The sequence below is a fragment of the Artibeus jamaicensis genome, unplaced genomic scaffold (genome assembly GCF_021234435.1).
Source record: "Artibeus jamaicensis isolate MK-2021 breed Jamaican fruit bat unplaced genomic scaffold, CSHL_Jam_final contig_559, whole genome shotgun sequence".
NCBI classification, from domain to species: Eukaryota; Metazoa; Chordata; class Mammalia; order Chiroptera; family Phyllostomidae; genus Artibeus; species Artibeus jamaicensis.
This window is the reverse complement of record NW_026521887.1, coordinates 3,022,188-3,050,159: the sequence shown is the minus strand read 5'-3', so window position 1 is coordinate 3,050,159 and position 27,972 is coordinate 3,022,188. Positions and strand designations below refer to the sequence as shown.

At 36.8% G+C, this 27,972-nt stretch overlaps 1 protein-coding gene and 1 pseudogene across 3 annotated transcripts; both read right to left on the bottom strand.

Moving 5' to 3' along the window:
* Positions 1-19: 19 nt before the first annotated feature.
* ARGLU1 (arginine and glutamate rich 1) lies at positions 20-23,379 on the bottom strand. 3 transcript variants are annotated; one of them, XM_037142629.2, is made up of 4 exons: positions 22,787-23,379; positions 15,202-15,427; positions 12,841-12,924; positions 20-844 (listed from the first exon to the last, which is right to left on the bottom strand). In XM_037142629.2, exons 1-4 carry the CDS (start codon positions 23,131-23,133, stop codon positions 680-682), a joined length of 822 nt encoding a protein of 273 aa, XP_036998524.1. In that variant the 5' UTR covers positions 23,134-23,379; the 3' UTR covers positions 20-679. The 3 variants fall into 3 exon arrangements, 2 of the variants coding, with proteins under 2 accessions (XP_036998524.1, XP_053526312.1); XM_053670337.1 differs by lacking the exon at positions 20-844 and having other exon boundaries at positions 12,844-13,407; XR_005082107.2 differs by lacking the exon at positions 20-844 and having other exon boundaries at positions 12,890-12,924; positions 13,350-15,427.
* The window catches only part of LOC119047234 (40S ribosomal protein S18-like), a 44,471-nt pseudogene continuing 39,770 nt past the window's right edge, over positions 23,272-27,972 (bottom strand).

Genomic DNA, 27,972 nt, shown 5'->3' with positions numbered 1-27,972 from the left:
AAAAAATTGCTTCAACATATGAATTTAAGACTTACTTTATTCAGCAAAATCATTTATTTACACAATGGGGAATGCTGGTTTGATTTTTCAATGAAATAAAAACAAATTGAACAGAGACAATACTGAATTGTATATATTTTGTATTAGAGCTGACCAACTGTTTCCTTACCTGTATCAGGAACACCAAGAGCAACAGTATCATGAGGACACTGATTTAACAATCTACCACAAAGGTCCAGCAACGCCCCGGGAGCTTCCAATGCAATTACCAACTTTTTCTTTTTTTATAAATATATAAAAAAACAAAAAGTCAGCAAAACCAGCATTATGATGTAATAAACAGAGTATAACTCCGAAGTCTGTGGGGTCAGTAAAAACCTTATCAGACCATCCATCCTTTTTAAAATGATCTGCTCTTTTCCAGACCACTAACACAGAATCCAAACAGGTGAAAAATATATCACTTTAGAAGACAACAATGATCTGATAAGGATTTGACTTAATGGAAGGGGAAAGAAAAGGAATTGCAGAGCATAGCCCCTATTAGAACAAGCTAACTTTCCAGATTTTCCAAATTAAAAAAAAAAAACAACAAAAAACAAAACAAAAAAAACACTTCAACATGAAGCTACAATACAAAGTTTTTCCATTTTTCTTTGTAAAAAGTTCAGTTTTCAATTTAATCCTGGGTTTTTAATGAGAAGGAGAGTTTGGGCCTGGACTTCCCCTTGCCCAGAATAATTTTTTGTTCTTCTTTTTGTTGACGTTGTCGCTCTTGTTCTAGTTTCATCCTTTCCTCATGAATCTTTCTTTGTTCTTCAACAATTCTCAACTGTTCTTCAGCCTGGAAGTTAAAAAAGTAGAAAATGTCATGTCTTTTATTAGTAGTATTTGGGAAATCAGGTGAGAATTCATAATCTCTAGATACATACAACAGTATGTTTAATAAAACTTGGCCTATGAGTATACAAAAATGAGAAGAAAAAATATTGAGAAATTAGAAAAATATATAGAAATTACAGAAAAGCACTTACACATTTTGAAAATAGAAATTTCTACAAATCATGCCTTGAGATCAGTATACATTTGTCCTGTTATCTTTTTTTATAGATACCTTCAGTACCATCAGATTACCAGATTGTCAATTACAAACCAAGGCACAGATTTATTCAGAGTATTTTATCTACAATTATGATACGTAGGTTTATAATTAGCAAGGCATAAAATATTATAGAAAATATCCCCACCCTACTGAAACTACATTATACTATTAAAATAAAACCAAGAAATACTAAAGACTTCCTTCTTTGGAGAGAAATTAGGAAACCTTGTTGACTTGTCTGACTATAAAATTCTATCAAATTTCAAAAGGACTCTTAAATAATTAACTCCTGAAGCAAATTTAACTCCTTCTTAAGCAACCAACTTCCTTACAGGGATCTAAAGATTTCCCCTCTTTACCAAGAAAATTCAAGCCATTATCATCTCTTCCTCATTGAGTTTCTCCTTGATTTTCAAAATACATGCCCACTTCCTTAAATCACAACCAGGTGCAACTCTACTTCACTCTCCCAGGGGACATCAGGCAAATGTATGGAGGCAATTTTGATGGTCACAACTAGGGCAATGACTCCAGGCATCTGGCAGATAGAGGACATGCATGCTGCTGGACATTCTACAGTAATGCATAGGACAAACCCCCCCCCACCACCAAAATATTTAACCAACTTCCTTACAGGGAACTAAAGATTTCCCCTCTTTACCAAGAAAATTCAAGCCATTATCATCTCTTCCTCATTGAGTTTCTCCTTGATTTTCAAAATACATGCCCACTTCCTTAAATCACAACCAGGTGCAACTCCACTTCACTCTCTCAGGGGACATCAGGCAAATGTATGGAGGCAATTTTGATGGTCACAACTAGGGCAATGACTCCAGGCATCTGGCAGATAGAGGACATGCATGCTGCTGGACATTCTACAGTAATGCATAGGACAGCCCCACCCCCACCCACCAAAATATTTAACTTCAAATGTTAATAGTGCCCAGGAAGAGAAAACTTGCTCCGACCCTTGAATTAATTTTAATCTCATTATCAATGAGTTGTCCTTTTTTCCCCCAGATCTGATCTTGATCTTAAAACATTCATGCACCCTTTGAATGCCTATTCCCAAACTCAAATATTAAGTCATTAATTTCATCTTCACTAATTCTACTGAAGTTATTTTTTATATGGTGAAAAGCTAACATACATTTAATGACCTTTCTCTTTATTCTTTCTTCTGTTTATTTGAACTTGAGTCTCCTATTTGTCTCCATTGACAGGTAATAGACTCAGCATACAACATAAAATGTTTAAATGTTATCTTATGAGTAGAAAAAAAGCCCAACTTTTAAATACATAATGAACAAAGAGGTTTTTCTTACTTTTTGCTTTCAGATGGAGTGGTGGTGTTGATGGCTATAGACTAAAAGGTGAACGATAAGGAAGTGGCAGCAAATCCACAGTAATAAAGGTTAAAGATGAGGAATATCAGAATTAAAAGCAGTGGCCAACTAGCTCAGTTGGTTAGAGTGTCATCTTGATACACCAAAGCCGTGGTTTAAATATCCAGTCAGCACATTCAAGTACCAACCAGTGATTTTTAATTTTTTAAAGTAACTCCACGCTGCTTCTCACAGTAGCTGCACCAACTTGCATTCCCACCAACAGTGTACTAGGGTTCCCCTTTCTCCACATCCTCGCCAACACTTGTTTCTTGATTTATTGATGACAGCCATTTTGACAGGTGTTAGGTAGTATTTCATTATGGTTTTAATTTGCATTTCTTTGATGATTAATGACACAGCATTTTCTCATACGTCTATTGGACATCTGTATGTTCTGTTTGGATAAGTGTCTATCCAGGTCCTTTGCCCATTTTTTTAATTGGATTTTTTTTTGGTGTTGAGTTTGGTAAGTTCTTTATAAATTTTGGGTATTAACCCCTTTTTAGACGTATCAGTGAATATGTTCTGCCATTCAGTGTGTTGTCTTTTCATTATGTTGATGGTTTTCTTTGCTATACAAAACCTTTTTAGTTTGATGTTGTCCATTTATGTTTTCTTTTGTTTCCCTTGCCACACTCAGCAATTCCACTTCTAGAAATTTATTCAAAGAAACCCAAAACTCTAATTCAAAAGAATATATGCATCCCTATGTTCACTGCAGCATTATTTACAAGAGCCAAGAGCCAAGATTTGGAAGCAGCCCAAGTATCCATTAGTAAATGAATGGGTAAAACAGCTATGGTAAATTTACACGATGGAATACTACTTGGCTATAAAACAAAAACAAACAAACAAAAAAAAACAGCTTTACCCTTTATGACAGTATGGAAGGATCTGGAGAACATTACACTAAGTGAAATAAGTCAGTCAGAGAAAGAAAAGTACTATATGATTGCACTCATGTGAAATCCAATGAACAAACTGACTAACAGATAAAATAGACACATACTAAAATACAGAGAGCAGGCTGACAACTCTGGGCATAAATTTATGGAGTTGGGGGAATTCATGGAGAGATCGAGCAAAAAAAAAAAAAAGAAGAAAGGAAGAACTCATGAACATGGACAACACTATGATCATTGTGTGGAAGGGGGTTCAGTGAAAGAGAGAGGGTATGGGTGGCATAAATGGTAATGGGAAAAAATATGGTAAAAGAAACCAGTGAATGCATAAATAAGTGAAACAAATTTATGTCTCCCTCTCTAAAATTAATAAATTAAAAAAATAGTGGAATCTGATGGGTAAGCAAGATGGAAAAGGAGATTTTCATATATCTCTCGGTATTCGCAGTTTTATGAGGTGGAAAATGCAACATACACTACACACACACACACACACACACACACACACACACACACACGTATATATATCTTCCTACTCAGATCTTTTTCCTAAGCTGCATTTCTAGTGGGTTAATGAAAACCCACCAGGGAAAGCTCTGGATACCTTCAGTATTGAACATGGTCAAGATGTAAATTCCTCTAGCCTAAAGCTAAAATGCATCAGCCCTTTCTATCTTCTCTACTGCCTTCCATATTCTATAGCTTTTTGTCTCCTCCCTCTTTCCCTGACACCACCAAACTTGATAGTCATCAAGTTTGTTGATTCTTCTATTACGTTCTTTCATCTTAAGTTTCTTTCCCATTTTCACTGCTACCACACCAGTTCGGGGCACATCTATTACAAACAAAGCATTACTCTCACACCCTCAAACTTCCAATGATTTTCAATGTGCTCAAAATATGGCTTTATTTCTTAAATTAGCATACTACTTAGAACTTTCTTTAATCTGGCTTCAACTTTGTTTCTACTATTCTCTTTCAAATTATCTTTTCTATCTTGCCTCCCCCTCCCTCCTTTGCTCATGCCATTTTCCTCCTACTGAAATCCTACCAGTACCCCAAAATCCATTTCAAATCGCCACTCTTTTGCTTAGACTTTCACTGTTAATTACAACAAAGAGAATTATCTGCTTCTGATCATCTTTCAGTGAAATCATATTCCAATTACTCCATCCACAGTTTTAATAAATCATCACACATTTGGGGCAAGAGGTTAGCATGTACAAATGAATCAAGGTATAGTAAATACTCTTTGTGTGTGTGCATGAGCTTGGGAACCGACAACACCCAGACTCACTTTTCCCTAACGTTCTAATTCAGCCCCTAGGAAGGCTGATTGGAACCTTGGGGAGTACAAGGTATGAACATCATCACAACCTCAACCCATCAGAGAAATTTAATTACGTAGCATTTTTAACCTATGCCTAAATATGCATTGGAAACTGTGGAAAAAGAAAACATAACTGAATATGTCTTTTAGAAATGGGAATGGGGAATGGGAAATGGGCAGACAGCGGAAAGAGACAGAGGGATTTCACTACTTATTTTCCTGGGGGGCAAAAAAATGAATCATGGAACTCATTATGTAGTCAAAAATCAAAAAGATTTTAAAAATAAAGTAACTTCCTTCACAGACAAAAAATACTAATGCTACAGAACTGAAATTACCTTTAGATTGGATAAAAAGAATAAAAGTTTGCTTTATTTAGGCCTACAAATATAAGAGATAAAAGTATGTATGTATGTAGCGGGGGTACTCAATTTCTCTGACTACAGGTAACAGTGAAATCCCCAGTGTTAAACATACTCATATAGTACCTTACAAGTACTTGATAACAGAATAACTTTATCATAAATAAACTGAACCAACGAATGTCCTGTCTTTATGTATAAATATTTGTATTTTATTCTATTATAGCTTTAAATTAAGCACAAATGTTATTTAATTATACCTTGGCAAAAAACAAAAAAAAACTAGAATACTTTAGTAAAAACCAAAGCCATCTTTCATTTTAATATAGTGGCTCTCACATGATGAAAAATTGGTTTCCTGCCTATCCATCTGTGTGGTAGAATCTACCCCTTATTTGTTTGGCATTCTTCTAAACCCTATCATCCCCCTGCAGCATATATGCCTGGCTTGCTGTTTCCTTCCTGATGGCCCCACTAGCTGAAGAATATTCGCTTCAAATTTATGGAGAAGCAAGCATTATTCCCAATGTGTCAAGGAAGAGGTAAGTGCATGTATATATGCCTGAATAATAAAAGGATTGAATAGTGGGCATCAAGAAGGCCAAACAGAAAGCTAACACTTACAATACTGGAGTAATTATATCCAGGACCCTGTTCTGTTTCAAAAGATGGCTTTCAACCCTACACTTCACTCCCGAAATTGGTGAGATGAAATACACAAAGGCAAAACATACCATTACAGTAGGGCCTCTTTACCCCTCCCTATGTCTTCTGTACCAACCTCCTTTATTTATAGACCCTACTGCTGTTAAAAAAATTATCTATGCATTCTTACACTGATATAATTTTTAGATTAAGGTAGTTCTTTATAGCAGTCTCTTCAGCAAACAGGGATATTAAAACCTACTACTCTCTACTTGAAACATGAAATTTTACCAAAAAAAAAAAAATCCAGATAAAAATATTTGTTGTGAGACGTTATATAAGAACAACAACAAAAACAACGAAAAGAACACTGTATATCGGAATTGTGCCACTCACTACTCAGAAACATGGGATTTCTGCATTTCGACCTCCTAAGACATATCCTATTTCACTTTACCACTTGCAATTATTTTTTCAATTCATTATCCCCTCCATAACAACTATACACACAGCCCATTTTAGGTCAACGATAAAACATTAAAATGAAATTTGATGTAATTAGTTCTGACCCTTAGAAACCTATATATTTACTAATACATATTAGTAAATTTTCTTGTTATTTACAAGTTTAAAAAAATAAGAATTACATAATCCCTACCTCTGGGGCACATGGAAATTATTCATACCCCGACCCAACCAACTTTTTCTAGCCCCTTTCTTCTCAATTTAAATGCCCCTTGTGTTATCTTTATAACCTTAATATATTTTCGAAGCTTCAACATTAGGTAACATTTCTTGAGGTTCTGTATTACTTAAAGTGGAGACGACTGCTTCCTTCAGAAGAAACTGAACTGAGCTTGGTATGGAATGTTATGCATGAAATCACTGCACTCCAGAATTTAGTACAGAAATCTGATACTTTCAGGATTTTAGCACTCACGTATTAAAATTTCACACACACACAAAATGTGTACTTATCTAGATGTGGTCCTTTAATCTCCTGTACCTAACTTGTGCCTATTCTTTCAGGTCAGTTCTTTTGTTTTTGTCATTATTCCCCATTTGTGAAAGTTTTCCTTAAATATCTCTGGATCCTTGACCGTTAACATGATTACACCAGGAAGTCTTCCCCAGTTACTACAATAAACTTTCTTTCCCTTCCTTTTTCCTCCTCTTCATCCTTCTGTACACCCTATCACTCAACAAGTTTATCTTTTTTCTTTACAATGTCTGCTTCCACTTTACCAATTCAAGCCCCTATCTTTTCATTGCCTCAGACACTTTCTCATTTCTAGTCTCTGTCTTTCAAGACACCCTACAATGTCAATATATTAATGTCCAAAAAGTTGTTTGACCAGTTACCCAGAATACGCTAACAGAATCTTAAATCAGCTTCATATCCTAGCAACTAGGGATAATCCTCTCACTCACCAAAATTCCTTACTTTACCTTCCCACCATTTCAAGTTAAAATATTTAATTGATATTTACTTTTTGTGCCATGCTACTAAAATGTGTATATATAACACTATTAGCTATCATAAGCACTGTGCTGTCTCAACTGATACATACCACTCTTCTATAAATGCCCCATTCTTTTTCCAACCACGTTAGTTTCCTATAACTGCTGTAACAAATTACCACAAACTGAATAGCTTAAAAGAACAAAATTTTCTTCTGGCGGCAAGAAATCAGAAATTATTATCACTGGAACAAACTCAAGATGCTGACCAAGCCATACTCCATCTGAAGGGTAAAGGAGGGAACCTGATCCTTGCCTATTCCAGCTGCCAGGATTCCTTGGCTTGTAGAAGCATCGCTCAAAATCTTTCAGGCCAGTACCTTCAAATCTCTCTGTTTTGTCTTCATATCACCTTTTCCTACAAGAGTGGAGTCTGTTGGGAATCTTGAAAACCTTTCATCATTATGTACTCTCTCTGTTCCTTTCAGTCCAAGTTGGCAGTATTTCTGCTGACATAAAGACTCAAAAACACCACGGGTCCCCTATGTATACCATTAGACAAGAGGCTCCTTCAAAACTTTCCTGGATAATCTCATCTAATCCTGGTTTTTGCTAAAATGACTGCATAATCTCTTCATCATCAGCAAAAGGTTTTCCAGCCACATACCCCTTGCCTTCTTTCCAGAGCAAGTTTTTCTAACAGTGAGTCTCCTAATTTAACTTTTGGTAATCCAGATAGGCTGAAAAATTTCCCAAACATTCAGTGCTCATTGCTTTTTACTTATGAGTTCTTTCCTCAATTTCTCTTATCGAATTTTACTATAAGCAGCAAGTAAAAACTAGATTTCACCTTCGACACTTTGGCAATATCTTCAGCTACATATGCAAGTTCATCACTTAAAGTTCTGACTTCCACACAACTGTAGGACACAATCGGCTTGGTTTTCTCTCACTATATAACAAGGACTTCTTCCCCTCCAGTTTCCAGTAACATGTTCATCTGCTTCTGAATCCTAACCAGAACTGCCTCTGAAATCTGCATTTTTACCTAAGAGGCTGTTTAAAGAAGTCTAGACATTTTCTATCATATGACTGATTCTAAATTCTTCCAGATTCTACCTAATGTCCAATCCCAAAACCAATTTCACATTTTTTTAAGTAATAAATTATCACAAACTAGGTGGCTGAAAACAACAAAAAACTATTCTGGAAAAGTCAGACATCAGTATTACTGAACTAAAGTCAAGGTGTCAGCAGGGCCTTGCTCCCTCTGAAGGCTTTAGAGGGGTTTGTTTCTTGCCTCTTTTAGCTCCTGGTGGCTGCCAGAATTTCTTGACTTCTGGCCACATCACACCAATCTTCAAAGCCAGAATCTTGTTGTTTTCAACTTTTGCTGAGGGTTGTATGATAAAAATCTTCTGTATCTCTCTAAATTTGTATAATAGCACTTATGGCATAGAAGATAATCTGGGATAAATACCCTCATCTCAAAATTCTTAATCACATTTGCAAAGACCCTTTATTGGAGGACAATATAAATTAACATTCACAGGTTCCAGGGATTAGGACATAAAATACAGAGGTTATTTTTCATCTTACTGTATAAACTCATTTTAAAATCCTTGCTTACATTTTTCTACGAAGTTTTTTCAGAAGTTCTTCATTGCAAAGTGTTATCTATTTTACTTTAAACTTAAATATGTGAAATACTTTCCATGTATAGTACTTTTTTTTTCATCTCAAAATAGTGAGGTAAAACATGTTAAAAAGCACAATGAACATGGCTAATCTCCCTATTTGGTAAGGGGGAAACTACTTTAATATTAGAGAAAACAATCTGCAAAGCCAGGACTTATCATTTGCACATATTTTAAAACCTAAAAGAATGTCCCCCGTCCAGTTAAAACTGATTTTTTTCCTTTCTTATCAGCATGTTTACAATTCATTAGAAATTGTCAGCCTGACTTATTACAGTTTAGGTGTTTACATTAACCAGTAATTAACCAGGTTGCATATCCTGGCATTTTAACCAGGGAATAGTTTCACAGTCCTTTTTGCTACTGACAATCTTTCAGAAGAACATTTTATTCCCTATCAACATCTATCATCTTTCTTAGTCTGTTTCCCTTTCTAAATAAGTAAGATTCATATACATAATATCTGGACTTTTGCCATGTATGTCATAAAAAAATAAAAAAACAGCAGTAAAGAAAACTTAGAAGTCTTCTAATTATTTGAAGATACTTGTACATTACCAGCACTCACCCAAGAACTAAGACCCAATCTGACAAAAAGCCAAGTCAAGCCAAGCCAAGCTAAGCCAAGCCACATTTGGATTATTTAATTTTGTGTGTTAACAGTTTTTGCTTCCTTATGCACAGATAATATCAAATATCTTGATAAACACTTTGAAATTGAAATGAGCAAAAATTACCTTTAGTCTGAAGCACTTAACATGATTTTCATAAAAGAGAGCCTATGTGGCTAAGCTAATTACTGGGACCAACCCTTGAACTTTTGCCATGAGGATGTACTAAAAAAGTTAGTCAAGAGTCTTGGCCTAGTAGTCTAGTTGGTTAGAGCAGCAGTCCCTACCCTTTTAGGCACCAGGGATGGGTTTCTTGGAAGACAGTTTTTCAGGACCAGGGTGGAGGAAAGACAGGAGGTGGAGCTCAGGCAGTAACGCCAGGAAACTTCCCTGGCTCCCTGTTCCAGTTTAGGTTTCTAACAGACCACTCCAGGGGGTGGAGGGGGTGGGACCCTTGGGTTATAGCACTGCCCCATACACCAATGTTGCAGGTTCTATCCCTGGTCAGGGAACATACAAAAATCAACCAATAAATAAGTGGAACAACAAATCGATATGTCTACTCCCCACCTCCCTTTCTCTCTAAAAATCAATCAATAAAACTTAAAACAAAACTGGTCCAAGTGTGGTTTAAATATATTTTCTTTACTAATATTTTTACTTACAGAAAATGTAAAAACTAGAATAAAGTTACATGTAATTCTGACAATTAGAGATTATTCTTAACACTTTGCCATATTCTCCTGTCTATAAAATGCACAAACATATTCTTGGCATTAGGATAATACTGTATTTAGCTATTAATTCCCCTGTATTATCAATATTTTCTGACTACAGAAAACCCACCATACGTAGGTGTTATAATTTATGTAAAACATGGGTAATTTTCAAAACTCCAAATAATATTGGGAAGAGTATCTTTGTAAATTTATGTATATCTGATTCAGCTTCCACAAGATACATTCTTAGAAGCAGAATTTAAGTTTCCTGGTATTTACTGTCATTTTCTAAAATGGTCATATTCATTCAAACTCCCAGGATGGCCCTATCTTTGCCAACACCTGATACTAATGGAAAAAAAAAAAAGCCACTTCTAATTTGGTATTTAGTATTAAGGAGAAAAAGAAAGGGGAGATATTTCACTGCTTTCCTATTGAGGTTGAGATATACTTTCATGAAATTATTATAGTTCTTTTTCATTCTTACTCATGTGTACCTCTTTTAAATCTCTCAGTCTTTTTCATCCTATTAGTGAGATGGTCTTCTCTTTTAGAAATCTTTCCCAAGATATATTCTTTTCTGTTGTCTTAGGCAGATTAACCTGTCGTTAACCTGCTTTCAAAATCTCACCTCCCATTCTCCCATTTTTTATCACACATACTTCTTTCTTACTACACATAAAGTTGGTTTGCTACTACTACTGCTACTACTTTTTCCACTAGCCTGAGAGATCCCACACATTCTTGCTTTTAATTCTACTTCCAGAAAAGCCTTTGACCTAATTAATTTCCTCATGCTCTTGGCCTCACCCTAAATTCAACTTGGAATGATCTATCAAGATTCAGCTCAGGCATGTCTCTCACAGGGTAATTATGTCAATTATCTCACACAGTCCATACCATTTACCAAGTATTTCCATATCATTAGTCAACCTTCTCAGAGTTGTCCTTGTCTTGACAATTAATACATTAAATGCATTAAGAGAATGCCTTGTCTATTTTTAATCTCAAAACTTTTTTAAACATTGGTTTCTCAATACAGATTATATGTATAGTTAAGAATGGCCATTGTCTTCCTTGCTTTCTAGAAGCTAAAAAGCATCCCATTTTGTTTTATATAGAACTAACAGTTCCACATTTCTAGCGCATTATGTCACGAAGCAAACAGAACTGTTGGTTCAACAAGATAAACTAGTACTACTGACATACCCAAGAAAAGTCCCATGCTGCCTCCAACACTTATATTCTCCTTTCTTTAAATATTTCAATGAAGCTTTCAATATGTTCCATGTAATATTTCTTAATGAATGTGTAAAGATTATAAAGAGCTATGCTCAAAAAACTGAGGAAAAGGACAAAAATGAAAGAAACCTCAGTATGTGCCTTGCATCTTCGTACAATTAAGTTTTTGTCTTCTACTCAACAAAGGATACTTTTTCCTTGAAAGCATATAAAACCAAATAAAACTTTTCTCCAACATCAACAATAATTTTTTATGCTTTCAAATTGCTGAACTGAACACAAGAAGCAAATTATGTCCAAAAATTACCAAAACTTACCAAATTCAAACTTCTTTCACTTAAAGATACCTTTCCACCCAAGTTTTAACAGTAACATTAAACCAGAGTAGTGTCACCCGTCTATTAGGTCAAACTCAAATGTCCAAGAACCACTGTGTGCTAGTCTAAGAGCCCATGATCCAGTGAGTCTATAAACCAATAGATTTACAGGTGTTTTAGCTTTAACAGTGATTATTTTTCTAATATTTCACCTTAACAGTATTCTCCAAAAGTAGATGTCTGAGACAAATTGAAATTACAATACAAAACAAAACCTGGCCAATCACCACCACCTGGGAGCACTGCTCTGTAATACATTTACTGACCTTTTTCCCAGCAATGACACGCAGAAAATCATATTTTTATGGTTCACGAGAGTAAACAAAAAAACTACTGGAGGAAGATAAAAAGGCCAAGAGGTCCCTAGGCATCAACACACCCATTTTTGTTTTTTTGATTGATTATATCCACAGCATTTTAATTCTAGTTTTCTTCTTCCTTGTAGTTTTCTCTATTTTTTAAAAAATTTTCCCAGTATCACTTTTTCCACCCCTATATCATGTTATAATTAATTAGGTCTTTGTATCTGTTAGATTATAAACTTGGAACAGGAAAAAGAATTTACAATCTGGTACATTTATTATCAAATATACACTATTCTGTGTAGTAACTGGTAACAAGGCAACTAATGCAGAGTGAAATGCTGTTTATTATTTGGTTTAAATATTTTCAAGCTCTTCTTTCCATGTCTTTTTTTAGATATAGACGTGTGAATAAGGTTGGAATAGAAAAAACTAGGAATGAAGATAGTACAATTTTCCCCAGGAAACCTATTTTAATCAACTGCAAATTTCAAAATTATCTTCAGACTAATTAGAATATCTCGATTGCCCCCAAATAGAGTAGTTTGGAACACAGTAACTAAAACCTAGTCAACTATTCCACTCTTACCTCACATCTCTTAAAATTACCCAGAGAACTAACAATAATTATAGAGCACACAATCATTCTGCAAAATTTGAAAAAAGAACACAAAGAATTATTCACGTATACTTTATACATACCAGTTTGGCTTGTGCTTCTGCAATTTTTCGGTTATTCTCTTCCAGTATTCGCTCTAGCTCCTCACGTTTTGCACGTTCTTCCTCCTAAAGGGGAGGACATGTTAAGATGTTAGAAAAATAAAATGTTTATTTTTATTGATAAATATTTACTAATCTTCCTCTGTACTTTTTTGATCTGACTTACAGGGTAGCTTTATAGCTACCTTCTGTCTGACAAATGATAAACTGCAGCCACTAAAATTTGTTTCTAATCCTAAATTTCAATCATCCCTCCCAGTCCAAACAGCAACCGACTAAACCCTCCCTAATTGATAGGTTCCTGGCAATTATTACTAATACTTTAATATCACACAAATCAACAAGGACAACTACAAAACTGGAATAGTATTTACCAAATTAAAAAAATAATATAAAATATAAATAAAGTGAATATTTGTCTCACCAATTATGTATACCTACGTATTCTTTACCTATACTCCTTTAATCAGCATTAAAAGTTGAATATTTACTGTCTTGTCCAGTGTCCTGCAGAGTGTGCTCCTCGGCTGCCATACACGCCAGCTTCCTCTTTAAAATGATTTGTACTGTTAGCTTGGCAATACCTGCATCGGCAGCTCAACCATTTATAAAGAAACAACATACAAGGAAGGCTGAGCTGAGGAATGCAGATGTTTATGGTAAGAAGGAACAAAAAATGTAATTCATCATTCCTAAGGCAAACAATTAATAAGAAAAATACATTTACTGTTAGTGAAAAATACAAATGGTAATCCATACTTCATGGAACTAAGGGCTTCTTCCATGGGGAAAATGGACTTAACATTCAGATGTTGACAATTTCTAAAGGCAGCTTATCTTGTCATCTACAGTCTGAACTGAAATTCAGGAATCCAGTGGGTGCATAGTCAGGAAATAAAATTCTGTAATTTATTTTTTTCTTGGAGAATTTAATGAGATTTTATAATGCAAACTATATGAAGATTGCTTAATGGTTTGGGCAGTGTTCAGATCACAGCATACACAGTCAAATGATTTTAATATTTGGAAAGACTGTCAGAGGGTTGTGTCCGTGTGAAAAAAAAATTGTTAATATGAAACAAAAAGCACATGAAGAGAAAAAAATCTTCCTATGATTAATAACTCGCTACAAGACAGCACCATTACTCCAAAAATATCCTCATAATTAAAAGCACTGACACAAAAGTTTCATATATTCAATTGTATAGTCTGTGGTATCTACCAAATAGACATGTATATCTAGTTAAAGAGAGCAAAGGGAAAATACATTTGAAAAGCTAAGCTAACTGGAAAACAGATTAACATCAACTTGTCCACAATAATGCCAAGACTAAAAATAAAAATGACAATAAGCATATATTTTGAGTCAAATATTTAAATTCAAGAAAATATATCTACAGGATTCCCTGTAGCACACACCAATTGAATTCACATTCATTATGCAAACTATGTTGAGGGGCACCAAGTGCTGTAAAGTAATTTGCCTTGAGTGTTTTAGTGATTTTTAACAAGTTTTAGGATCCTGGAGTAATCAGTGCAAATAAGCCATAAAGCTTCAGTAGCAAATTACTGTCTCACAGAAAGACATTTTCAACTTCTGCTCCAGCTGCTGATAAAACAAATCATGTGTTTAGCTTGACTCCAGACAAGGACAACCTGTTCCTTCATAACTCTCTAGAGAAAAAAAGGAGTTGTTAGTAGATACTAAAAAGTGGATGAATAATCTGGACATTTTTTCCTAAAAAGATTCTTTGAAACACATTAAGAAAATGGAGGGCCTTATGATCAGAATGCTAGAATTAGTCCATTGTGTCGAAGCAGAATTTGGGGTAAGGGGTTAGGGATAAAAGAAGGAAAAAGAGTAAGAAAACCTATTTTTCAAAAGCAGGTGCTCTCATCACTCAATGTTAGGCCCTGCTCTTTTTAATCTGACTGAAGGCAAAAAGCCTCTCACAGTCTAGGTGATAAGAGTGATAAACAGAACAGAATACATAACCACAGGTGGATTTTAACCTTTTACCTTTTACCACTCCCTGTGTCCCCCCACCCTCCCAAAAAAGAATGTAAGTCCTGCAGCCATGGCAAAAGTTTCAAACACTTCTCAAACATGTAAGCCGGTTCCATTAAATCAAAGTTTCCTTGAATATGTTTTATGAAAATAACTTTTAAGTATCAGTCAGCACTTCTGAATAGGCTAAAAAATTAACTTTCACAGCAATGTTAAGTTTAGATGAGAAAGGAATTAGTCTGTATTCCATCTCTTTCTGAACTGAGCAGGAGGCACACCCGACACTGAAAGTTTTGCCATGGACTGTCTCTACTTTCCAAACGACCGAGCGTTACCTCTCTGGCTTTTTGTGCTGCAAGCTCAGCTTGTCTCTGTCGCTCGAGTTCTTCGAGCAACTGCTTTTCCATGATGCGTTTGGCTTCCTCCACCCTTCGAAGAACTTCTCGCTCGATTTCATCCTTCCTTTTCTCTAATTCTTCCTCTACCCTTTTTGCTACCAATTCTTCCACTCTTCTTGCTGTTTCTTCCTCGATGAGTTTTTCTTCAATTTCCTGCTGCCGGCTAGCAAATAAAGTGGCAAAAATTAATTAGATAAAATAATAAACCTAAAAGTTAAAACTAGTTACAAACCTATAAAACATTGAGCCTGATCATAGGTTTCTATGATTTTACAATTCAATTTCATGTAACATTCAAGGAAAAAATAGATACCAAGATACTAAATGATGTAGAAATTCAAATATAAAATAATTTACATTTATGATTTTTCTCCTCTACCACTTTCTGAATACAAAAAACTAGCATATACAAACAGCTTAATTAGTCAGTTTTTATATAGAAATGTACAGCAAATGTGAATCAGGAAATCCAATTTTGTTATCAACTTTACAACCAAAAGACAAGCTGGAAATATACGAATTTGCTCATCTGCCAACCCACCCAGTCTAAATAAGGGTTGAGCTACAGAAAGGTCAGGAACAACCATTAGGTAGCAAGCAATTCAGATCAGCAAAATTCATTCCCCCTCTTCTCCCCCCTCAAGCAAAATCATAATAAATACAGACTCAAAGAGATTCTAACTGCTAAGGCAGTAGCTCTGTAGCTTTTAGTGAAACTATCGAACACTTTATTCAGGTTCTGAACTCTATATACTTTATGGTACCTTGTCTTTTGTTAATTTTCAATTAAAAGGTCTTCCAGAGATGAAAAAGTGGGTAAAAAAAAGTGTTTGTCATTCAGTTCTATTAAAAAGCTCAATGAAGCATAATACTGCTTTAATTATTTAATGCCATTTATATATTATGAACCAACTTATTTACTCAAAATAAAATTCTGCACTGAAAATACTGTCAATGATCACATCATTATAAGCAAAAACCTTGCAAGTGTTATACCACTGATATCCAATGATAGCCTCAAGTGTGCTCTAGTCTGAACTGAAGGTCAAAATACAAAAGACCTCATTTTGAGAGAGATGGGAAATATATTAAAATTAATTTCACTGGTTTCTTTCTGTTTAACGAAGACTTTATAGTTTCTAAGTGACCATTAAACATCCAATTCACTTCAATCCTATTGGTATTTTGGGGGGTGAGTCTATTCCCAAACTAGTGCTTTCATTTTCAGCTCCTATTAGTTATTCACAGTAATACCATCCTAACACCAGTGTATTTTCCACATTCCAATTTATGTCAATTTCTGCATTTAAACTCTACATTTTTCTGTTAAGGATACAAATAGCTACTTGAGCAAGCATAACTTCTTAGTTTCTATATATCTACAATACCTAGAAGAAGACTATTGCTTATTTCTCTTTTTAGATTGTTTACTTATTTTAGACATGGGACAGGGAGGGAAAAAGCAAAGGAAAGAAACATCAATATGTGGTTGCCTCTCCAGCACCCCCCACTAGGGACCTGCCAGCAACCCAGGCATAAGCCCCAGACTGGGTACTAAACTGGCAACCCTTTGATTTACAGGCCAGCACTAGCCAGGGCTGCTGCTTGTTTCTTAGTAATTCTTCCCCACCATTACATTAGCAATTTTTATTTTAAAAATATACTAAAGCCTAATAGGCTCTACCTATAATTCTTTTCTTTTATTCCTTTTAAACTTTCAACAAATTACAGCATTAGTGTTATTTCAAAAAGCCTTTGTAGCAACTCAGTAACAGAACAGATACCTATCTCAACACTAAAAATAGCCAGAAATATCTAAAGGAAATCAGGCAGCAATCTAAATGGAAATTAAACAACATTTCCTGTAGAAAAATTTTATATACTTCATCCAGAGAAAAGTAAAAATAACAGATAAAACAAGACTAACAACTGCTGAACCAGAATGATGGGTATATAAGAACTATATTCCCATCTACTCTGTATTTGCATTAAGCTGGAAAGTTTCCTAACACAGAATATTAAAAGTATATACACCCACACACATTTTTGCTACTTGGTTCTTACAAAATTAGTAAATGTACAGAAACCCAAGAAACTTTATTTTAAAATTTCAAAAATGATACAGTTCAATTCCTAAATATGAAAGTTCCAATTAACATTTTTCATATAAAATAAAAAAAGAAAAGAGGGGGGGAAATGGGATAAGGCTTTAGGTTAGCTTATCAGCAGAAAAGCTGCCAAATTAACTTAGGCCAAAAAGGCCTGATACATATTCAGGGTTTTTGTCAACCAGTCCCTAAGCAATAGCAATAAGCACAATGGCTCATAGGGCCACATGTCCACAATAAGTATCCAAGCAAGCAAGGAGAAAAGGAGTCTAAATAAATTTAGTTTATTACTTACAGCACAAAGTCAGATCAGCATGCCCCATGTCTCTGTTCCCGCTGATGGATACCAATTAACAGGGGCTGGATGACAGACAGTACAAGCACAGTAGTGGGTTGCTCTGCTGCTAAGAAGTCAATTCTAACTATAGGTCAGCAATTTTATACCTAGAGGGGAGGGCAAGTGGAAAGTCCCAAGCTCAAATGAACAGGGAGGATGAGAAATGGCCTACTGGAGTTTCTCACAAAACTGCTTATCTTCCTTTGTTCCTGGAGGACTATGCTTACGCCTTGCTGATGTGTCTTGCTGAGAGACAGGCAAGGTCAGAGCCCTAAAAAAGAACTGTTACTCTGCAAGTATTACCAAGAATATAATTTTTATTGTTGTTATTCTTGGTGAGGGTATAATTGCTACTCCTGTAAATCAGAAAAAATTTTAAATCGAATTTTAGATCCAGTGTTGAAAAGTTAAAAATTGCTTCAATTCCCCTCCCCACACACACTAAATTCAGAAAACCAATGGGCACATGTACAACTGAATTAAGCATCAGTTAATCTCTATTGATGACACACTTATCACAATGAATGATAAAGCAACTATTAGGTTGATTTTTGAGACACTTTCTTAAAAAAAAAAAAAAAAAACTTGGTATCTTACAAAATATATCATCTAATACCACTGACTATCCACGCCCTAAAACTTCTGCATAGAAGGTGTCTCTAGAAATTCTTTTATCTCTCTAATCTTTTCCTCAGGCCCTTCTGCTCAATCTATTCCCTTGCCAAGATTTCATGCCACTGACAAAAGGGTTGGGTTAAAATCTTCAAGTTTTTCAATGGAAATGGTGTAACAGGTCTCCATTTTCTCCATGCTTTCAGTTGTTTTAAAAACACTAATAAAAATCCATTTTAAAATGGCAACTATTAAAACAAAGCAGCAACACCGAACAGCACTGTCGAAAGACAGAATGACCTTGTACAGAGCAACTTGCAATAATATTCTTTTAAAATGTCTTTAAAATGTATTAACTCAACCCTAGGAGCTTCCTTCTAAGAACTGCTTTAAAATATTAGCAAACAGCATTTAGTAAGTACTGAATATTCTGCCAACAGCTTTACACACCATGTCATCATTTACACCTTTGATAGTTCTTCAGGCCAAGCAGTATACACACTGGGAGGCTCCACCTCATTCATGTTGCTGAGAGGAGACTCCAAAGCTGATGATCTTTAAGCACTATACCACCCTTCATTGTTTCTCCAAGATGAATGTGAGAGGAAAAGACACACACAAAGATTTAAATATCAAAATAATTACTTTAAAATTTATAAAATTCTTACCAATACCAGCTAGATGTATGGCCCTGATGTTCTATCTCAAAGCCCTAACCTCCGCAAAACATGTAGTCCCATCTACTAAATCTGCTCATAAATGGTACTCTTTGCTCTCACAACAAGCTCATTGAGTAGTTGAACAAACCCTCATACAGATCCCAGGGTCAGTTTGTAGATTCTAATGTAGAAGACCCTCAATCTGTCATTTAAACACTAAGAATACTTCAACCTGGATATCACAGGCTACATTAAGTTACTATGCCATTAACATTTTCTGATTTGCTGCAAGTCATTTTTAGCTGTCCACTTTTTCAACAGTTAATACAACATGCATACAGCATCTCAAAAAATTACACATGGAAATGATAAGGATACAGGGGAGGAGAGGAAACCACACTAAATTGCTGGGACACAGGGAGGAGAGGTAGAGGTTCTGAACTGAATTTAACCATGTGAATTAGCTATGCAAAAAAATTTAAAAAATTTTTAATTTAAGGTCTGCCCTTTATTGCATTAAGATTGCAACTTGTAAGATCACGTCTTATCTTCGCCAGGCTTAATCTGACTGCACTTACATAAATTATAGTAAATGACATTATTTATTGAGGCCTATTATACAAGCATTGTCGTCAAACTTTAAATGCACTATGTCTAATCTTCACAATAAGTAAGACAGGTCTCTCCATTTCACAAGTAAGAAATCAAGCTCACAGGTAGGTGTGACCTATTCAGGGCCTCAGAATGGTTAAGTGGCAAGCAATCTGGTTTGCAAACTTACCACAGAATTTTTAATTAGTTAAACCCAACAGAAGATTCTAATTTTGCTGTCTCCATCTCACACTGGACTTCTTGAAAGTACACTTGACACTCACTACATGTTCTTGTGGTACCCATTCTCAGCTTCCACCTTCTGCCTGTCTTCCTCCATCCAACTGTAAATACAAACATTCTCTAAAGTTCTTTCAGTCCATTGAGCCAACTGCTCTTCGCTATCCACTCTCCCTGGATCATTTTATTCTCAAGGTTTCTCCCCTATCTGTTCCCTATATCAACCTTGCGTAAAACCACTATGTCTAAAAATCATTGCCTACAGTGCAAGGGTGAGGCTTTGATTTTACCCTCTCCCCTGGGTTTCTGACATCCTAACCAGTGTCTGAGACACAGTAGTTACTTAAATATTTGGTGACTGAGTTGAAATAACCACAATATAAATGAGAGTCAGTATTATTAATGCTTTCTTCCCTTATGTTTTACATCCAATTTTACTGGTTCTAAATGCTACCTATTTCTGTCCTCCTTTTCCATTCTAACAACTGCTCCCTCACTACTCCTTGTGTGGACTAGTTTTTATCCTGTACAGCAGTCAGGAATCTATGTTTTTAAAAAGCCCCATGCCATTTTCCTGCATGAAGCCTTCCCAATTTCTAGGATGAACTCTAAGCTCCTTAATATGGCATACAACCCTTCCCATGATTCCCAGCCTCTACTTTATCTCTCCAGTAACTCCATCACTTTAACTTACAGAACTTCATGTTCCAATTAACATTTACCCTTTTACTCTATGCTAGACCATTCTGTCCCCCTCCCTTTATTTCTCCTTTCATCCACAAGGAACCTCCTACACCTAGCCTGACCATCTATTTTATTCGCCACTCATTCCTTAGGAAAACTAGTATTTACCCATCCAAGATGCTTCCTGTCTACAGTCACATCACCATCAATGAATTTACATCATTATTTGTACCTACCTACATATATATATCTTCAAGCTAGAAATAGATCTTGGACAAGGGTCATGAGTGCCTGGCACACTAAATGCTCAATAAACTGAGCAATAAATTGGTTAGTTGTGTGAACTAACCAACAGGGATTTGCACAGACAAAATCTGCCTACTGATTCCAAAATGTAGGTCTTTCCCTTATGTCCTCTGCATTATTTCCAAGGCATTAGACCATAAGTAGTGCCTACACTTCATGGTGCCCACAAATTCAGTTTACAGGTGGCTGGTAGCTCTGCCCCTTCCTTCCTTCATAAATACTAATGGTAGTTTACTTCTCCTGTCAACCTGGAACTACATACCTGGTGTATTTTCTGATTTTCATCCCTAGAGTTCTCCTGTTATTTATGTGTAGCTTGCTAAATGGTTCTAATTATTCTTAGTATACTAGGTTTTCTTTCACTTTTCCTACAAATCTTAGCTTTCTAGTGAATGGGAAGTTTTTTTGAAGGTTTTTTTTTCTTTCACACAGTAAAGTTATGAGATATCTTCGGTTAGTTTTTTAAAATGTTCATCTGTTGATATTTGAGAGCTACATCTTTACAGTTAATCTTGCTCCAAACCAAATAACTGGGATCTATATAACCAAGATTTGTTATAAAACATTTAGTTGTACTTGGTTTTCAAACACATCATTGACAGTTCTAAGAAGTAAAGGAAAGATGAAAGCATTGTGCGTACTTCTAAGGAATGCAGCAAAATACCTCTTCAGGTAGTGCTTCCTCTGTAGTATTACTTACTGTTCCAGTCCCTTCCTCTTTAGTAACTGCCCTTAGAAAGGGCTTTTCAAGCCCTTTCAAGCTCTGCTGAAAAAAGTCTACATAATACAAACCCAACTGCAGGAAAATTTAAAACCGACCAGACAATTCAGTAGACATAAATTTGTCTCAGAAAAACTTTATATTCAATAACTTTCCTGTGTCAGGAGTCCTTTCTAAACATTCTCTGAAGAACTGAGGAAGATCACTAGTCAAATAAGGGAAGTGAGCACATCTGTTTAACTACCTTTCAACATTAACTGTGGAAAAGGAATGTCCAGGGCAGAGTACCATGATCTTAAAACAAAACTAAACACTACATTTTAAAATCAAAACTTCATTAGTTTGGGATTATTTACACCTACTCTTGTGTCAAAAGATACAGGATATATACATTTTACTAGAACAGTATGTGATTGTGAGTTTTCTTACATAAAATTTCTGTGTGAGCAATGCAAAAATAAACTCAAATATTGAAGTGTTTTCTAAACAGCCAGTACACTATAAGGGGAAGCAAATATCAAGTTTACACCAAAGTTTGCTACAGAATAATATAAGTCAAAGTTAAAAAGTAGTAAAAAAGGGTAGACTTTAGTATGGTGGTTAATCCGGTGAATTCAAGCATCAAATTTCATCCTACTGTACACTTATGGTGTGTGCATTGTTTTTAAACCTCAAAAAAACAAAATAAAAAACCGAATAGGCCCAAGAAAAGAAAACCGACCGTGACATTTTAAGAACACATTAAAGAAAAATGCATTTTGGAGGGTTGTACTGTTGGACCACCTAAAAGTGTCTTATTCCGAAGCCCAGTCCCAAATTTAAGCTGCAGTAAAAGAACGCTCTTCTTGGCAACTGCAATTTGCATCCCAAGGGTTAATTTCTCTTTGCTCTTCTCCAGAGGTACTGCAAACGCTCTCCAAACAAGTCCTCATGCTGGCTTATTCCTCGCCCTCCGGCCAACGGCACACTCGAACACCACCGCTAACTCCACCCGCTACTTCCGGCACACACTACCCCTCGCGCCAAAATCGCTTTCTCCCCTCTAAGGTTTTCCTGCTCAAGCCCCACTAGTTTTCTCCCCACCCAACTCGTAGGTAAGTCCCGCCGCAGGCTTTCCACACACCAGTTCTGGGGTCTCTCTGACGGGTTCCAACGACCCTCCAACCTCCCTCTCGAGCCCTCACTAACACAGAACCCCCATTTCCCACTCTGCCCGCGCCCCAGTATACTCCCGGTTTCCGCCCCTCCCCCCGCGGGCGCTCACATTTTTCGCTGCCGCTCGAACTCTGCTTTCTTCTCCTCCTCTTCTCGCTTCTGCTTCTCGTCCAGGCTGCTGCGCTTGCTCACCGTGCGCCCGAAGATGTCGATACGGTCGGGCGGGGACGAGGCGCGCTCCCGGTCCCGCTCGCGCCGGGACACGGCCGTGTTGGTGGAGCGCGACCGGGACCGCGACTCACGCCGCCGATTCCGTTTACTTTCCCGGGATTTGGAGCGCTTCCGCACTCGCTCCTTATCTCGGGACCGCGATCGAGACCGGCTCCGCTTCTTGTTGTGTTTGCTGCTCTTGGTGTGTTTGGAGCGGGACGAGCTCCGGCTCCGAGACCGGCCCATCCTTCCGGGCGACGCTGTGGCTAACCGCTGGCCTCGGGCCCCGTACGCTCCTGGAAACTCTCGCCTGCACTTCCAGATACAGGTTGGCCGTCTTGTTGAAGGCGGGGGAAGGAAAACTGTCAGCCAGCTGAGTTTCTGTCACTCACTGAAGTGGACAGCCGCCACGAAGGCCGCCTGCAAAGACAAGGCCGCACCACCAAGGATCACTAAGATGGCAGCCGCGACTGCACCGGCCGCCCTTCCCACAATGCCTCGCGCGAGAAGCGCCGCCGCGCGAGCCCCGCCCTCTGACGATTTTTGTCGAAAACCAGGCGAGCGTATCCGAGTGCACTCGGTTTTTTCCGCCAACCCCCCCCCCCACGCCCCCAGCCTTCCCGCGTCCCACCTTACGGGCGGGAGCCGAAGTCCCTCAATTCTGTTATAGCGCGCTTTAACTTTGTAGTAAGGTGCCAGCACTGTAAGAACGAACCTATTACGTATTGGTGCGAGCGAGATCAGGTCGGGTCGCTACATGAACTGGTTTTGTCAGGCAGCCCTAAAGTCACATCAGAGTGAGCCTGAGCGGATCACGTGCTCTCTAAGCCTAGCTTCCTCATTTGAACAGTAGAGATGACCACGCTTTAAGAGGTCGTAAAGTTTATAAGAAAGTAGGATTTGAAAAGTGGAAGCTTATGTTTAATATAGGCCTTCAGGTGTCAAGCGTTGTACTAAATACTATCATTTATTAACTGGTGTTTAATTCTCATTTTAGGGATGGTTGCTCAGAGGTCCAGAAGGTAAAGTTGCCCAGGTCACACGCCTAGCAGGTGGCAGGGCAGGAGTGTGCAAAATTTTTTCAGACAACCAGTAGCCCACCAACCCCTAGCCAGCAACGCTATAGCCCTGTATGGTACAACAAACTGTCACTGTCCTGAGCAAGCAATGACCTATTAAAAGTGAAATAAAAATATTTTCTCCACAAGGTGACAAAAAAAATAAAATACTTCAGAATCAAGTCTAACAAGTTACAAGATCCTGATGATGCATTTTCTCAACATTTGTTGAAAGGCGGAAACAAGACCTGAGTAAATCAAAACCATATGCCCATTTTGGGGGTGAAAACTATTAAAAATGTGCCAGTTCTTCCCAAGTTAAATTACAAAATTAGCACAATTTTCATCAAAGTCCCAAGTTCTCTTGCAGATGAGTTACAACTAACTAAATTATTTTAACTTTTATGTACAAGATCATAGAGTTGCGATTTATCAAGAAAACCTTGAAAGAGTAGTATCTGCCCTGTAAAAAAAGTTAAACACAAGGGTATTAGCACAGAAATTATGAAATAATCAGTGTAATAGAAGGATACTCTAGTCTTTTTCTTCAGATACATTCAACTAAACTAATAACATTTACTAATACTAAATGTTGCACTGGCCAGTGTAGCTCTATTGGAGTGTCATCCTGTAAACTGAAGTGTTGAGGGTTCCATCAAGGGCTGGGCACACAGACAGGTTTTTGGTTCAATCCCCCATTGGGATGTGCGTATGGGGGCAGCTGATGGATATTTCTCTCATGTCAATATTTCTCTTCCTCTGCCTCTTCATTCCTCTCTCTCTAAAAGCAGTGAAGAACTGTCCTTGGATGAGGATAAAAAACGATTAGAATGTGTATAATTATCCCATTATATTAGAAATCTTTTGGTCAACCTATTATATATGTTGTGCATATATATATATACATACATTTATACTCACATTAATGCCCATCAAATATTAAAGACAGTTTTTCCAATTAGTTGGTATATTGGTTTCCTAGAAGACTGCAAAGTGATATTGTAAAATAACAGGAATTTCGCTTATAACTCTAGGGTCCAGAACTCCATATTAGCAAGGTTGGTTCTTTAACAGGCTCTGAGGAAGGATCTGTTCCATGCCTCTCTCTTAGCTTCTGGTGGTTGCTGACAATCCTTGGCATTCCTGGACATTCCATGGCTTCCATTCTAGTCTCTGTCTTCACGAGGCATTTACCATGTGTCTGTCCTCTTTCTGGGATGCAAATAATTAAATTAGGACCCAACATAATCCAGTATGACCTAAGTTAATAACTACTGCAAAGACCCTATTTCCAATTAGGTCACATGAATTTTTGAGGGGAATACTATTCAATCTGCTACATTTGGGCTTTTAGAAAAACTTTTTTCTTAGTATTTTTTGCATGTCATGAATTCTGCTTAATAAGCATATGATGTTTTTTTTTTTTTTAAATTTTATTTATTTATCTTTAGAGGGGAAGGGAAGGAGAGAGCGAGAGAAACATCAATGTATGGTTGCCTTTCATGCATCCCCTGCTGGGAATTGGCCTGCAGGGAACTGGCCTGCAACCCAGGAATGTGCCCTGACTGGGAATCGAACCGCGATTGTCTGGTTCGCAGGCCCACACTCAATCCACTGAGCTACACCAGCCAGGGCTAGCATATGATGTTTTATAAAAAGAATAAAGGGAAAGGCCATGGCAGGCTAGTTCATACTGGATAATATATTACAGTGTTATCCAGATACTGAGGTTATGAGTTGGGTCAGCTGTCAGGGCACATTCAAGAATCAACCAATGAATGCATAAATAAGTGGAGCAACAAAATGCTCTCTCTCTCTCTCTCTCTCTCTCTCTCTCTCAAAGCAGTTAATACATTTAAAAATTTTTATCGTTCAATTACAGTTGTCCCCATTTCAACACTTGCCATGACTCTCCCCTTCCATACCAACTACCCACCTTCCACTTTCAATCCTTCCCCCAGTTGTCCTTGTTCATGGATCCTTTATGCATGCTCTTTCAGTGACTCCTCCCACCTCCCCTCTGGTCACTGTCTGTTGTTTATTTTCATTACTCTGGTTCTATTTTGCTCACTTGTTTGTCGATTAGGTTCCACTTATAGGTGAGATCATATGGTATTTGTCTTTGACTGCCTGGCTTATTTCACTTAACATAATACTCTCTGGTTCATTCCATGCTGTCGAGAAGGGTAGGAGTTCCTTCTTTCTACTGTGTAGTATTTATTCCATTGTGTAAATGTATCACAGTTTTTTGATCCACTCATTTACTTATGGGTACTTAACACTATCTCCAGCACTTGGCTATTGTAAATTGCAGTGCTATGAACATTGGGGTGCATAGGTTCTTTTGAATTGGTGTTTTAGGATTCTTAGGGTAGAATCCCAGCACTGAAACTGCAAAACACTGTTCCATTTTCAGTTTTTTAAGGAAAGTCCATAATGTATTCCACGGTGGCTCCACCAGTGTGCATTCCCACCAACAGTATACTAGGCTTCCCTTTTCTCCACAATCTCGCCAGCACTTATTGTTTGTTGATTTATTAGTGATGAACAGCCATTCTGACTATGATGATGGCCATTATTAATGATGGCCGTTTTGACCAGCATGAACTGGTATCTCATTGTGGTTTTACTCTGCATCTCTCTGATGGCTAGTGTTGTTGAGCATCTCCTCATATGTCTCATGGCCCTCTGTATGTCCTCCTAGAAGAACTGTCTATTGAGGTCCTCTGACCATTTTTAAATGGATTTTTTGTCCTCTTGGTGTGGAGCTGTGTGAGTTCCTTGTGTATTTTGGAAATCAAATCCAGGGTATCATTGGCAAATACATTTCCGCATACAGTTGGTTCCCTTATCATTTTGCTGATGTTTTCATTAGCTGTGCAGAAGCTTTTTAATTTGATGTAGTCCCATTTGTTTATTCTTTCCTTTGTATCCATTGCTCTAGGGAACATATCAGTGAAAATATTGCTGTGTGGAATGTCTGATATTTTCCTGTCTATGTTCTCCTTTAGGACTTTTATGGTGTCACAACTTATATTTAAGTCTTTTATCCATCCTGAGTGCATTTTTGTGTATGGTGTAAGTTAGTGGTTGAATATCATTTTTTTTGCATGTAGCTGTCCAGATCTCTGAACACCATTTGTTTAAAGAGGCTATTTTTACTTCATGTTATGCTTTGACCCCCTTTGTCAAATATTAATTGACCATAGAGACTTAGATTTATTTCTGGGCTCTCTATTCTGTTCCATTGGTCCATGTATCTGTTCTCATGCCAGTACCAGACTGTCTTGATTATAGTGGCCTTATAATATAGTTTGATATCAGGTATTATGATCCCTCCTACTTTGTTCTTCTCTCTCAAAATTGCTGAGGTTATTTGGGGTCATTTATGGTTCTATGTAAATTTTTGAAGTATTTGTTTTATATCTGTGAAATATGTCATTGGTATTTTAATAGGGATTGCATTGAATCTATAAATTGCTTTGGGAAGTATGCACATTTTGATGATGTTAATTCATCTAGTGCATGAACAATGTATATGATTCCATTTATTTATATCTTCCTTAATATCTTTCTTCAGTGTTGTAGTTTTCCGAGTACAGGTCTTTCACCTCCTTGGTTAGGTTTATTCTTAGGCACTTTATTTTTCTTATTATTATGGCAAATGAATTTTAATTTTTATTTTTATTTCTGATGTTTCATTGTTGGTATACAAAAATGCCTGCAATTTCTCAATATTGACTTTGTATCCTGCTGTTCTGCCAAATTCACTTACGAGATCAAGGAGTTTTTTGGTGGAGTCTATAGGATTTTCTGTGTACACTATTATGTCATCTGTAAACATGACAGTTTTACTTCCTCCTTTCTGATTTGGATGCCTTTTATTTATTTTCTCATGTGATTACTGTGACTAAAACTTCCAATACTATGTTGAATAGAAGCGGTGAAAGTAGACATCCTTTTTTTCTTCCTGATCTTAGTGGGAAAGCTTTTTGTTTTTGACCATTGAGTATGATGTTGGCTTTAG